At 49.5% G+C, this 14702-nt stretch overlaps 3 protein-coding genes and 3 non-coding genes across 6 annotated transcripts; 2 read left to right on the plus strand and 4 right to left on the minus strand.

Annotated features, from left to right (window-relative positions):
* Positions 1 to 1379: 1379 nt before the first annotated feature.
* ATNIH1004_004964 (clathrin heavy chain) lies at positions 1380 to 6787 on the minus strand (the record flags this gene model as incomplete). The annotated part of the gene is made up of 6 exons (XM_033569627.1): positions 1380 to 1736; positions 1806 to 6029; positions 6085 to 6456; positions 6532 to 6558; positions 6656 to 6676; positions 6749 to 6787. The coding sequence occupies 6 exons, from the start codon at positions 6785 to 6787 to the stop codon at positions 1380 to 1382; spliced, it is 5040 nt and encodes a 1679-aa protein (XP_033428433.1).
* Positions 6788 to 8319: 1532 nt separating this feature from the next.
* ATNIH1004_004965 lies at positions 8320 to 8392 on the minus strand. Its single transcript has one exon. It is a non-coding gene; the product is annotated as a tRNA-Thr (tRNA).
* Positions 8393 to 9386: 994 nt separating this feature from the next.
* On the plus strand, positions 9387 to 9459 carry ATNIH1004_004966. The gene has a single exon. It is a non-coding gene; the product is annotated as a tRNA-Thr (tRNA).
* A 63-nt stretch (positions 9460 to 9522) lies between these two features.
* On the plus strand, positions 9523 to 9595 carry ATNIH1004_004967. The gene has a single exon. It is a non-coding gene; the product is annotated as a tRNA-Thr (tRNA).
* A 334-nt stretch (positions 9596 to 9929) lies between these two features.
* On the minus strand, positions 9930 to 12041 carry ADE17 (phosphoribosylaminoimidazolecarboxamide formyltransferase/IMP cyclohydrolase; the record flags this gene model as incomplete). Its single annotated transcript, XM_033569628.1, has 4 exons — positions 9930 to 10085; positions 10153 to 11638; positions 11726 to 11852; positions 11942 to 12041. The coding sequence occupies 4 exons, from the start codon at positions 12039 to 12041 to the stop codon at positions 9930 to 9932; spliced, it is 1869 nt and encodes a 622-aa protein (XP_033428434.1).
* Positions 12042 to 13095: 1054 nt separating this feature from the next.
* Positions 13096 to 14261, minus strand: ATNIH1004_004969 (INSIG family protein; the record flags this gene model as incomplete). The annotated part of the gene is made up of 2 exons (XM_033569629.1): positions 13096 to 13467; positions 13545 to 14261. 2 exons carry the CDS (start codon positions 14259 to 14261, stop codon positions 13096 to 13098), a joined length of 1089 nt encoding a protein of 362 aa, XP_033428435.1.
* Between the last annotated feature and the right edge of the window lie 441 nt (positions 14262 to 14702).

The raw sequence follows: 14702 nt of genomic DNA on the forward strand, positions 1-14702 counted from the left end.
GCCAGATACTCTGCACGAACTACGACTAGTCATCATTCCAGTCAACCAGCCAATCAATCCCCCTTCCCCCATAGTCCACGACCAGAGATTCCATGATCAGTATCGTACATATAACCGACACAGCAATCTATCGGGTGGTTCAGGTAGAGAATTCCCTAGCTACCTCGGGTGCTCGGGTTAATTTCCTGCTCCTGCTAGCCATGCACCTGGTTGAGGTACTGCGTCACCGAGTTTAAACGAACGCTCGGGCCAACGATGTGGTCTCTGCACCGAAGCTAGGCGAGAGATAAATCCGATAACGATGAGCCTGGGGCATGATTGAACTTGGTTGAATCATTGGATAAAAATGATCGACACCGAGGATGTTTACATTTTCTCTAGTGCCTTAGAGACCAGATAAGGGCAAAAAAATAATAACAATACTAAAAAGGACCCTCGAACAAAAAAAAAAAATTCAGAGGAACGTGTGACAAAAAAGAGCCTTGGCCTCAAATGGATCGACGCCTTTCAGTCCACCCCCGGAGAACGCTTTCCGTTAGTTAGGGCCAGATGTTATTCTGAACCTCGGTCAACCCCCCCCAAAACGTTGAACCCTGACCCTTGTTCTCGTCCTTCACGTCAGCGTTTGCTCAGGAAATTCCGACAAGACGGGACGAAACTTCTGCGCCTTCCGTCTGCGTCTTGGCGAACATATCTTTTGCCCAAAGATCACACCGGAGTCTAGTCCCTCCTCCTTTTGGTTGATATGACCCACCCTTGTCACTGACTGCATCGGGCCTTTTTTTTTTTTTATCCTTCTATCTAATTACTCTGTATCTACTTCGGTGATATTGATCCCCTTCCCACGTAAGCTCCGTCTGCCCGTGTCTACACACCCATTCATCTCGTGATCTAGCCACCATCTTATCTTTAGGGCAAAGATTACACTTCCCGCGGACGTTTCATCCTTTCCACCGAGGTTATGCAGGTCTTACAGCGGTCCAGAACCGACATCGAAATCGATCACAAAGAATGCCATTAACTAAATGCAACGTCGTGAGACTACTGGATTCACGGCATCAACAAATTTTCAAAGCCTATCAAAATACAGCGAGAGTGAAATAGATAGAAACGAGAAAGGGCGGAGATAAAGGGAAGAAGAATTTTAAAATGAGACACATAAAAGAAAATAAAAATAAAAGAGAACAAGACAGAGAGCTCTCCTTCAATGGAATGAACCATCAAAAAAGTCTCCGGAATAACCACCGTAGTAGAAACAGTAAGCCCCCATCAGCGAGCTGCCTTGTCCCACCCAAGCACGGCGGCAGATCATCCATCGTTTATGCTATACATACACTAAATCCATCGCAAATGAGAAGAGAGACATTACGGACGTGCATCTAGAAGGGGCGGAATCCGGTGGCCTGCGGCGTGATCCCGTTGGTCTGCTGGTATGCCATGGGACTTGGCGCAGGTGCCGCTGGGCCCTGGGTCAGCATCAGCCGCGAGCCACCCAAGATCGGCGTATTGTCCTCCTCCGTCTTCTGCGACACCTCCCGCTTCTTTCGTTCCTCGTTGTCCTTCTTGAGCGTCTCGATCGCCCGCGTCTGCTCGCAGAGGAAGTTGATCATGAAGGGCATGGTGAAGTCATGGAGACCGTTGCGCCACGACATCTCCAAGATCACATCCGGACGAATGAGATCATAGCAAGCATATAGCATGCCAACGTAGCACTCGCGGCTACCAATATCCACAAACTAATCCGAGTCAGCAAAATAATTGGCCTACCATCAAAGATATGTGATTGGAGAGAGGGGGGGACATACGTAGCGAAGGAGTTCTTCAACCACATCGGACTTAGCCGAGATCGCTGCGGTCTCAATAGCATCCTTGTAGAGCTTGTCTTGCTTGGAAAGAGCAATCGATTTCTCCCAGCGCTTGTTGTTGCGGTAAATGTTGGCAGCAATCTGTCGGAAGAAAATAAGGTCATGCTTCTCCAAACGTTGCGCGAGATCCACGGCGTCAAAGTTGTCGTAGTTGTCCACAGAATCACGCAACGTCTTGTAATCCTCCTCTTCAATCAGCAGATCGTTGATGGCATCGTTCACCGCCCTCTTGTTTTGAGTTTGGACGTTCAACATGAATGGCTTGATCAGAGGAATATTGTCGGAGGCCTGGAAAATGCGCACAACACGGTTGACGTCAATACGAGGTGTCAACACCTGCAAAAGATCCGTGAGTAGTAGGGGCTGCTCCTGCAGGTAAAAGTTGAGTGCACGGTAGTAAATCTCCAGGTTGGCAACCTTGACGACGATATCCTTGAACGAGTGATGCTCCCAGGCATCAGCGGCACGTTCCATCATCGCCAGAGCGGCATTGTCCCATTCATCATAGTGACAGTACAAGAACACCAGCTCAGGCCAAAGGCTGGCTTCCTCACAGGCACGGATCATCTTAGGGATGTTGATGCGCGACCAGAAGAGCTTGAGGTGCTCCATCACCCGGTCAGGATGATACTTGGAAAGAGCAATGCCCAATTCCGTAAACATGCCCATATGAGCACGCTCCAGGCCCAGACCGGCCTCGAGAACCCCAATGAGTTCATCGAAATAGCCGTTGCGTTCGTACTGGCGCACAAGGTCTTGCAGCTCTTCCGCGTGGACAATGAGGTTAAGACCACAAATTTGAGCGAGGCGGAATTCTTTCTTGGCAACACACGCCTCGTTGACCTGCTTCCAGACCTTCACACTATTGGCCTTCCGTGCACACTCCACCGCGGCCTGATAATCTTCCAAATGCACCAAGGTGGTCGCCAATTTAGCCCAATTTGAGATACTAGTGTAGAAGATCTTGGCGGCCTGATGGTAACCCTCTTCGTAAGCCTTGTCACCAGACGCTTCAACGTCGGCAACGTTAGTGGACCGCAAGAAGTCCTCCAGTTCCGAAAGTTGATCAAGGCGAGCATAGCAGAACGCCAGGCCGGTGTCAATGGCGGGCTCACGCAAGGTCTTGCGGGCCATCTTCAGATACTTGACGAGATCATCATCCTTGCCGGCGTGAGTGGCGATTTCGATAACCTCGTTGTAGTTCGAGGGATCACCAGCACGAATATAGGATTCAATGGAATCGGAAACACGAAGTCCATCCAGCTGTGCCTTAGCAACCTTGCTCCACACTTCCGGCAATTCGACACGTTCGGCGAACTCGTGCGCCCGGTCAATGCTGACGATATTCTCAACGAGAACATTGACAGCGGCGATATAGTTGTTGACCTTCTTGTAGATTTCGAATGCCTCCTCGTACAGGCCTACCGAGATACACATCTCTGAAATCTCATCGGGGCTGAATTCATTGAGCTGGTGAATGTAATCCATCAAACGTCCCTTGTCAGCCTTAGCTGCGGTTAACATCAGCAGATTCTGCAAACTGCCATTGTCGCTGAAAGGCGACGGTTCAAGAATGATCTTCTCCAGTAGTTCGATAAGCTCGCCAGGAAGATCGGCTTCGAGGAAAGCCTTGACAGCAACCGACACCTTATCAGGCTCCGTCGATTCAGGTACGGCGGTTGCAATGACTTGATCGACGAGAGACCGACGGTGCACGTTGTTCTCACTCAAGACAAACGACCAAATCTCAGGGTCAGCCCGTTCGACAAGGTAACGACCCTGCGCCCGGTACATGGCGTTCTCGTTGGTGATGTTAATGAGCTCCAGATCATTCTGGCCCTTACGGTACGAAATGTACGCCAGGTTTGGATCACGCTTCTCGCAGTATTTTCCGACCGTCAAGGTGTCATACAGATCATTTTCCTTGAGGAACTTCTCCGGGTTGTTGTTGCTGTCAATGTAGATCTTTGCGAGGGCGTTGTAAACGGCCTGCTGCTGGTTACCAGTAGCAAGGGTCGCCTCGAGGAAGGGCAGAAGCAGCTTCAGTCTGTTCCGGGTCTCTACCTCGTTAACGAGCTCATCAATGGGGATCACAGATGGGTCGACAGTCGAAAGAAGATTCTTAATGATGCTCTCATCACAATCGACGTCTAGTAGCCCTCCGACGACAGCCGGAGCACGGGAGGGGTTCACGCGCTGCACATAGACTTCAATGGACTTGAACTGCTGATTCTGGTAAAGGTAAAGGACCAGGTCATGGATGAAGTTAAAGCGATCGCAAACAATTATTAATGGAAGCTGTTCGGTCAATTTGGCTTCCTTCAGGAAGTTCTTGACCTTCTCTGGGTTGTAGTAGTTGCTCTCACGACAGATACGCTCTACTTCGGTCGTCTGGCCCATAGCAGTTGCAGCCTCGATGTACTTGAAGTGAACCTCAGGGTCTTCGCTGAGATTCACAATACTTCCCAGATAGTAGTAAAGACCTTCGGCAGTACGGTACTTCTCAAGAAGGGTGATGAGCTGGCCAGGGCCCAGGAGATCAGAGAATTTGGTGCAAAGCTGGACAACAGCTTGCAAATTCTGACGGATGTTCACTTGCAGCATCGTGTCCATGCAATCCAGAGTCTGCTCCACGGACAAACGGCCGAAGTAGTTCATCAACCACTCAGAGTTCAGCTTATCAGTACGGACAATGTTGCGCTTGATCGCGGCAATATCGTCAGTGTTCTCCAGTGCACGCTGAATAAGACCGGCGTTCTCGCAAAGCTGGGAGATGCGGGGCCTGTCATAGTGAGTGAAGATCTCATTACCAAGGATGGCGTCTGCAACTTGTGGGGCATTGACCAAGTTCATCTCAAGCAATCTGGTTTGCAAGTGCCCATGCTCAGGCTTGTTATCCTTAAGGGCATCGAGCAGGAACGACGTGGCCTGTTGGATCATGTTCTGGGACAGGAAAACATCCACGACACGGTCCAAGTCGATGAGTGCACCACTCTCTTCATTAGCAAGCTGGGAGGCAAACTCAGCACCCTTCTCCGGGTTCACGCGGACAATGTGTTGCAAAAGCTGGGTATAGTCGGGCTGGTATCCAGCTTGCTTGGAATAGGCAAGAATCTTGTCAAATTGGCCAGTTTCGGCAAACCCAGCGACGACCTTTTGGGGAACATTCGCTTGGAGATAGATGCTTAGAGCCAGGTTCATGTCGTAAGGTCGAACAATATCTCCAAGCTCCTCGGAGCCCTCCAGCTTGTTTTCGCGCATCCACTTCTCCAGCAGGTGCTTTCTGTTCTGCTGCAAAACGGGGCGGACGAGCTCAATACTTTCGTGTCGATTAAGAGATCCCTTATCCAGCAGCATACCGAAGTACTGGAGAATGACAGACATTTGCTGTCCGGTCTGCGGGGCATTCTTGAAGCGGTTGATTGTCTCTGGCGTCCGCAAGAATCCACGGGGAGAGTTGGCGGCGATCTTTGCAGCTTCGGAATAATTGCCTTGCGCGATGAGGTTATCGAACTGTTGCTGGTAAAGGTGGTCCGCACCGGGGAGTCCAGCCTTAGATGCGAGCTTAACTGCAAGCCCCGACATGGCAGGGTTCTCCATCAAGTATTGAATAACAGTGTTCTCATCGACGCTGACGGACAATACTTGACCCTTACGGTTCACACCAATCAGGCCAGCCGATTCGGAGTCGGGAGCAGTGGTGAAGATCGTCTCGCTGGAGATTCGGTTCATAAAGATGCAGGTACCGGTCTCGAGGTCATAGAGGTGAATAAAGCCATATTTAGTGACCAGGTACACGATGTCGTACTTCTTGGACACCTGCATCGCGACGGGGAAATCATTGACTGCCTCCTGGGGGAAATATACTTCAACGGCCTTCTTTTGGAACCGAGGGTTAGGCTCCTGGTGGTCGATTTCGGCAATCTGCAACTTCGCACCGGTCTGCGTACGAACAGCGAAAGAGAAGAGCTTATGCTCCAGAGGAGAGCCCTCAACTCTGATGGAAGCAAATGCAGCTGCGTGTCCTTCGATGAATTGTGAGATACCACGCTCTTTGGAGTAGAGCTGCATTGAGCCCACGACACGCCCCTGCTGTTGGCTAATTCCAACTACCACCATCCATTTTTCATCATCGTTGACGCGGTAGTTGATGATTTGGCATCCCTAAGCAAATATAATGTCAGCTCAAGCATAGCAGCCACGTATATTTAACACTTACACTCAAGTTAGGGAGCCGATCAAAGATCTTAAGCGGCTGGGACTGGGTGGGGTCAAAAACATCCCAGTGATAGACGGAAGTCTCTGTCACCAAGCCTAGGTTCTTTTCACTGAACCACTTCCAGTAGACAACATCTTCATTCATGACTGCAGACTTGAGCTTCTGCTTTGCTGTCAGGTCGAAGATCTGGATTGTCCTCCCTTGGGCCTTCAGAGCAATGATGTTTCGGTCCCAGTGCATGATAGCACTGTCCGCGTTGATCGGCCGTTTAATGACTTCATTGTTATTTTTGAGGTTTATGATGATAACTTGAGGCTTTTCTTCCTCGTTGAGCTTTTGCCGGATGCAAACGAAGTGGTCCGATTCTAGAGTCTGTCAAGCAGCAAGAGAATAATTAGCAAGTGAAGGTGGCAATTGGAGGAGGCAGTGGGGTAATAATGAACTTACACATGAGTTGAATCCAATTGATGCCGGCTATAGATAATAAATTGTAAGTAAATGATCCTGGGTGGAAGTCGGGCGCGCAACAAGGCACCAGTGTGAAGCAGGCTAGCAACACAACAAAACATACCGCGATATCAACATTTGTTAACTATAATACAAAAAGTCAAGGTCAGCTTTCTTCGTCAACCGCCAGACGGTTTGGACGTTGGGAAGGAAATACATTAACAAGCTCCGTGAACTTAATAGGTAGAGGAGCCATATTTACGAGGGCCGCAGGACGACCTCATCCACCCAAGGAAACGCCACGCAAAAAATTCCACCGGAACGAAGGGAACAGAAGAAGAGGAGATCTAATGGAAACTAAGGACAGAAGAAGAAAAGAAAGTAATTAGAGAGAAAAAAGGAGGATTGGAGGAAGGTGAGATGGGTTGTAGATAACTGGAGAAGCGGCCGACCTCAGGAGACCGGCGCGGGCGTCGTTGCTGAGGTGTCGCTTATGGGGCTGTCACGTGCACCCAGGGGTTAGCTGGGCCTGGTCAGTGCCAGCAATATGAATATATGCCACACGTGTATCAATGCTTCGTGGTAGATTCAATTGTCGGGCTGCTAGTGAAGTGATATTTCTGGTTCTGGCTGTCTACGTTTACTGGGAATGGATCTATGGTTCAGATCCTTGGGCAACCAATACTCTTATATCAGTCTCTCCTCACTAGTATATAGTTAGTACGTCCTTATCTATGTTAGCGTCCAACTTCAAGACATGTCTGTCCTTTAGAATACTTGGATCTGTCTAAATTCCTCTATAATAATACCTGCCCTCACCTATATCCCTACGTCATTGAATTTGTAGAGAGGAACAACTTCTCATATCTCCTATGTAATATTCTAAGCTGACTAAATAAGCCAAGTTCCTGTTTTCGATCATCGAAAACACCAACGCATGGGTACAAAGAAGAGTGAAAAAAGTGAACAATTATATATTGCATCTTTCTTATGTCCTCCAGCTATTCTCACTGAACCAGCTATCATTAGCCTGGCCCAGATTCACGGGCTTGATATTCGTACACCCTGGTTTTCAGCAAAATTAATTGGCGCCTTGAACCTCTACCTGTCTTCCTACCACTTTGGCCCTTGCCCTCAGAAACTCTCCTATATAGGGTGTGTCTGCTGCAGAGTATTCTTCTCTAGGCAGCTTCCTCATGGAGCCATCCAAGAACCGAGAAGAGGCATCCGTTTATGATGCGGCCCTGAGACAGCGGATAGGTTGTGGGCTCCAATACTTTCAGTGTCTATCACCCGGGATCAACCATTTGAAGGCCAGTTGTTGTATACGGACTGTCTCTTCACTGCATACTTACGGCCCACCCACATCTGCCAGCCGATACAGAGTCAAGAGGTGGCGCGCGTTTATCCAACTCGCTTGCTTCACTAGCCACTACACAGATACTGCCAGATGATGACACAATATTGAGACAGGAAGACCTATTGGCATTCAATGGGATGTAAGGTAAGAATGTTAGATAGTCGGTTGGATCGACTCCAACATAGCATACATAAATAAATAAATAAATAAAGCACATGGCCCATAAAAACCTAGCTACCTGAAGAACGTGTCACCGGCATATGACGATCAACCCTGAGTGAATGCAAGAAACATACATACATACATGCAGTAGAGTAGGTAAACTCAATTAGCAATGCTATTTGTAGTAAATTATGTACCATACGGTACAAACTACAAAATCATCCATGGAATTAAAAAAGCCAATCCATTGAAAATGGATAATTCACTGCTCCCACGCGGATTTGAACCGCGGACCTCATGATTACTAGTCATGCGCTCTACCAACTGAGCCATAGGAGCCACGCTTGGGATGGAATGATATCTTCCACTATATTAAGGCTGATGCAAATCTGCCTCACTTATTTCCCGTACGAATTCCTCGTGTCTTACTTGGCTGTAGCGAATGGTACATCTATTCATCTGGTACTGTATTTAGCTCCCTCCATATTATCGCACTCAGTGCCATTTCAAACCTTTATATTTGTCCTTAGATCTATTTATGATCCCTACTGAGAGGAGTGTAGCATTCCATGGACATAAATAGTTCGATATACAATCTGGTAGGTGAGCCAATTCTCTAGTCTACTTTGGGTACTTGGTTCATGCAATGGTGCTGCAGGACAGTTGAAGATTCGACGGTAGCTAAAATCGGGACAACCTAGTGATGACATGCTTATAGTATTTATTTTACATTGCTGGATAGAGCTGCAGTTTTTTTACCTTGGTCCTCTTAGGGAGCTACCCACCCCATGAAGTCGGCATGTTTCCCGAGAGACACTACCATGGATATTCTCCATCTACTGCCATTGTATCTATATGGTAGTGTCTCGTGGGGTGCTATTAATAGATTGGTGGTATCTGTGCAGACAGTATGCCAGTGTCGGACACGGGTATATATATAAATACCTGGGGATAGGAGTAACTAATGTTCTAGAATACCGTATCGACAGACCACTGCAGCAGACCTCGCACTCTACCAGTACAAAGCCACCTGGACACAAATATCAACATCACCACACATATAAAGCCACGCAGCAGACAACTTTCATACCTCATACTTCAGGCAACCGATCAGAACCAAACCCAATGTTTATACTACTGTAGCAGCACCAAACTAGGACGGAATCGTATAACCAAATACACCAAAATAAACAACAAATAACATATCCCCAATAGATATCCAAAACCAATTGACGTCACAACATACTACGCCCGACCTTTACAATGTGCAGATGGCTGGTTCACACGTCTTAGATTTACGAATAAAAAAAAAAGACCATACTATCCAATCACAGCTCGCATAGCTCAGTTGGTAGAGCGCATGACTAGTAATCATGAGGTCTGCGGTTCGAATCCGCATGTGAGCAGCATCAATATACGGATCGCGTAACATATTGGGTCCCCAATCCAGATTTATACGATTCTCTTACGCTCCTATGGCTCAGTTGGTAGAGCGCATGACTAGTAATCATGAGGTCCGCGGTTCAAATCCGCGTGGGAGCATATAAGGATGCCTAGATTTTTTATCTCGAATCTTCCTTTTTATCATGTTTGAAAAGTTGCTCTAGTTGCATTAGGTAGTATGAGCGGGAGAAGCATCAAGTAGACATGCATTCATTACCAGACATCTCAATACAGACTGAGCGAAATGACACCATGCATACATATTAAGCCATGATACACCCCGAGCTATCTAGCTCAACGGTTTTCTGGTTGAATTGCCATTCCCATACCAGTTTATAGGTATGAAGTTGAAAGTAGCCACACTAACGTCGTCACAGAGAGTAAACTGAAAAATTTGGTACTATTCTCGTACTGCCGCAGCAAGGGTACTAATCTAGTGATGGAAGAGACGAGTGCCTTGCTCGACGAAAACCATGCCGAGCTTCTCGGACGTCTCAAAGACCGGACCATCGTTCTGGCTACCACTGGGGGCAGCGATATACTTAACACCGGAGCGCGCGGCACGGAACACATTGTCGATAAAGGGGAACTGTTTTCGCCCATCGTTAGTAAGTTGCTATATATCACAACTCGCAAATCAACATAGGAGGACATACAAATGCGTCAGACGAGACGGCAACCTCGCTCAGTTTCTGAATCCAGGATTCCCGTTCCTCCTGGGTGAAGGGGGCGGGGACTTCCTCGAAAACGCGCTCGTATTCAGCCCTCTCCGCCTCGTTACGCGGCGTTTGGCCCGAGCAAAGCAGATCAATAGCATTGCTCTTGTCCGCACGCTTGGTTCCCTGCTTCCACTTGATGTTCACCACGCGGTCATGGAAGCGCATCCACCAGTTGTCAGTCTTGTCACCGGCTAGACGGGTACAGTGGATACGGCTTTGCTGGCCGGCACCCAAGCCAACAACCTGGCCGTTAAGAGCATAGCAGACGGAGTTCGACTGGGTGTACTTCAAGGCGATGGTGGCCACAGTGAGATCCCGTAGAGCAGAGTCAGGAAGAGTCTTCAGGTCCTTCGGGGTGACAATAGTACTGAAGGTCTTCTGGGGGGAGATCACGACGTCGTTACGGTGCTGGGCGAGCTGAACTCCGTAGAGAGTCCGGGTCTCCTCGGCTGCAGGAACGTAGGACTCATCCATTTGAAGGATGAGGTACTTGCCACCCTTCTTCTTGGAGAGGATCTCCAGAGCCTCGGGGGAGTAGCCGGCCGCAATGACACCGTCCGACACCTCGCGCGAGATGATCTTGGCGGTGGGAGCATCACAGACATCACTAAGGGCGAGAATATCTCCGAAACTGGACATGCGGTCAGCGCCGCGGGCACGGGCATAAGCCTGAGCCAGCCCCGAGGTCTCGAGGCCCACGATGTCGTCAACCATATAGACTTTGCGCTCCTTCTCGTTCAGAGGAACACCCACGGCTGCACCGGCCGGGGAGACGTGCTTGAAGCTGGCCGCAGCGGGGTAGCCCAGAGCCTGCTTAAGCTCTTTGACGAGGGCCCAGGCGTTGAGGGCATCAAGTAGGTTGACGTAGCCGGGGGATCCGTTCAGGGCTTTGAAAGGAAGTTTGCCCTGCAACATGTATGCGGAAGCAGGCTTCTGATGAGGATTGGTACCATAGCGGAGAGCGATGTGCTGGTCGCCATTGCCAGCATATTGCTTGCGGAAGAAGCCCGAAATGGCAGTATCGTAGTCTGCGGTGTGCTCGAAGGCCTTTAGAGCATACATCTTCCGGCTGGAGGCTGTGATCTCTCCGGCTTCCAGCTCCTTCAGGAACTCGGGATAGTCCTGGGGGTCAGAAAGGATGGTGACACGCGAGTGGTTCTTGGCCGCAGCACGGAGGAGGGTGACACCGCCGATATCGATCTCCTCGACGGCTTCCTCGATGGTCACATTGACCTTATTGACGGTCTCCTTGAAGGGGTAGAGATTGCAGACGATGAAGTCCACCTTGGCGATATTCTGATCAGCTAGATCCTTCTCGTCGGACTCGATGTCACGCGCGAGAATACCACCGTGGACAGCGGGGTGAAGGGTCTTGACACGGCCACCCAGCATTTCAGGAGCATGGGTGATGGCAGAGACATCCCTATGGATTGTTAGATAGCTAGGACTAGCGCATTCCTCGATATAAAACACCCCATTGTTCAAAGTATAATAACCCAGGGAGACTCACTCAACGGGGAAACCCGCCTCTCGAATCATTCGAGCAGTGCCACCGGACGCGAGCAAGCGGACATTTTGCTTGGCAAGTCCCTTTGCTAGATCAAGCAGTCCGGTCTTGTCATATACGGAGAGGATCGCTATTTATTGACGAGAACTCTCGAGTCAGCCTCAATTCATGCGAGTCACGGAAATGGCAGGATGCGGAGACGCATCGAACCAAGCCTACGCAGTGCTTCGCAAACAACGGAGCTTGCAGGCGGGGAGAGAGTGAAACGAAGGACGTGAGGAGAAGAGTAGCTTGTTATACCTGACTTTTGCTGAGACATCCTGATACACACCAACAAGTGTAGGACACTAGAGCAGAGGGCATTAGAGATGAAAAAAAAAAAGAGGGGAAAGATTAATCCCCACACGCTCTCCAGAGAATCAGTGGAGGGAATTGGATGCAACACAGAGTAGGTGACGGGACACTAGACAGAGCTTTCGTACCTGGGGAGAAACTAAATGGACAGTTAGTCGGTGAAGGACGACAGATGCTCTGTCTGGAGACAGCAACAGCAGCAGCAGCAAAAGTCGCAGCAATGACTTGGGCGTCAACGACGTTCACTTTTTGTCCCACCGCGGGGTCGCTGCCGCTTTCGGCAGGGATTTATGCCTTAGGATACAAACTTATTACTAATCACAACTTTACCGTACCTAGTTAGTATGGATCTGAAAGCTACATACCTAGTTAGGTTAACTAGTTAACTAAGTTAATTACTGCATAGCTTACATAAGAACACTGTACATCACCTGACCATATGCACAGACCACCGCACTGTAGCACAAAAACCTCGCTTGCAACTTCCCGCTTTCTTTTCTTTTCTTTTTTCTTTTTTATGAACAACGCAAAATCAACATTCTTCCAAAAGCGTTCCTACGAGGAACTTCCTTCTTTAAGGAGGAATGGCCTATGAAGTATGGAAATCGTCTATTAGAATGGAGAGGGACTGCAGACCGCAGGGTGTCGATCTTGGGTGCAGTGCCTGACTAAATCCTGTGGAAGGAACTGCAATGATTGATTCTACAAAATTTTTTTACCCGTTTTAGGGAAGGAAATATGCCTTTGCTTAATGAGGTACCAGCCTACAACTATGTGAGGATGTCGTACGGTCTAAATTTGAAGGTATCATTAAGTAGCTCATCACCAGCGGCCCTGGTTGGGGAACTATGGTGTTATCTCTACCTCCTAGTCTATCATGCTATCACGCGAGCCCAAATGGCACAACCCAATATAAAAAAATAACCATGAATGAAGAGCATGCCCAATATCAAAACGGAGGAATAGGGAACAATCAAGATGGGCATACACATAAAACAAAGGTTACTCCGCAACGTCCATCAACATGCCTTTAACGGTTCTCGTCGAGACCCAATGGCCCACTGTCGGCCGATGTTGCCAAAGCAGACACAGGCGCAGAACAGGACACTTGCAACCCAGATCCGAACTGCGACGCCCTCTTGCGTTACTTCGGTCACCAGCCCATATTCTCGTAGGGTGTTGTTAAGAGCGGGGAGCGCAGACGTGGGTGTGTCTGCCGAGGGAGGCACAAGGTCCGGCCGAACGCCCAAAATGACCCCCATTCCCACTATGGCGACCGTGGTTGACATCAGAAAGCCTGTTCTGGTACGGTCGATTAGATACCAAAGGACCGGGTTGGCGAGTGCAAGCGTCGCCGACGCTTGAGTTGTAGATTGCCAGGGTAGCCTCCGCTATAGCAGGACGAGAAAAAAAAAAAAACATCAGTACTGGCTTCAATTGAGCACGAACGGCATGTTGAATGACTTACCATGGCAAATGCTATCCCTACAAAGGCCCCGACGCTTCGTACTACGGCCACCCACGAGAGAGTCCGCTCCTCGGTGCTCTGGTCGCTGCTTGACCATTGCTTCGGCCGACCGCTATCAACCACTGCTTCCTCCGAGAAAAGGTCTAGCCAAGGGAGAACGTTTCCCAGAGCGATCCCGGCCAAACCCCAGAACGCCAGGTATTCGAAGGAACCGTAATAGTGGGCGTTTTCTAGCTTCACCGGCGTAATCCAGTGGTTTTCATGTAGATGAATTGTAATTACCCCATAAACGATGCCAAATCCAAACAACAAGGCACTTTTCGCCACCAGAGGGAGAATGACACCCAAGAACAGTCCATGGGTGAGCCGTGACCGTGTCCTCTGAAGAGCAAACCGATCTGGGCCTTCCGACTTAGGTTGAGGAAGCCTCGGACTTTCCGTCACAGGGGTGTGGGCCTCCGTTCCCCAGGGGCTGGATTCATCCCGGGAACCCTCGAACGCCGTCGGAGAGTAGATACCAAACAGCGTCGGGGATGTAAGGTTCATGATCGAGCCATTCCTACTGACGCTGGTGGATCCAGCGGTGTCCCTCGGCGACAAGAGATCCGGGCTGGTGGGTTCCGCTGGCGTTGAGGCTTCGGACGAGTCGTTGGATGGGGGCGCGAGATCAAAGACACGTCGCGGACGGGGGCGAATGATTGAAGGTTCGTCGGACATGACGGGTGAAAGAGAAGCTGCGGTACGCAGGCGATTCCAAGCCGAGTAGGAGGTTGGAGGGCGCAGACCGGAGGATCAGACGCGATCGTACCTGAGGCAACCGGTGACGCACACTTATCAAGAAAACGAAAGACACTTAAATGTAAAGTTTGTCGCGCGGTGATAACTGGAGAAATGAAAACAGGGGAGAACTGTTCAGTACAAACGGGGGCGGGTTTCAATAAATAATCGCCAAGTAGAACAAAATGCAGCCTCTGAGGAATGGGGCCAGCGAGAGAGGCCTGTCCTAGAGGTGGGCAAGGAGGGGTTGGCTTCCCGAGCGACGACGATGGGGAAAAGAAAGGAGAACGTGCTTGTCAGGAAGTTTTTGCTGCCAGCAGTTGCAACAACGATGAAGAAGGGGGGGGGGGGGGTGTTGGTTGGCGAGAATCGGTTCGTTGA

This window comes from Aspergillus tanneri (assembly GCF_003426965.1).
Source record: "Aspergillus tanneri strain NIH1004 chromosome Unknown AapTan_3_pilon_pilon_pilon, whole genome shotgun sequence".
Classification (NCBI taxonomy): domain Eukaryota; kingdom Fungi; phylum Ascomycota; class Eurotiomycetes; order Eurotiales; family Aspergillaceae; genus Aspergillus; species Aspergillus tanneri.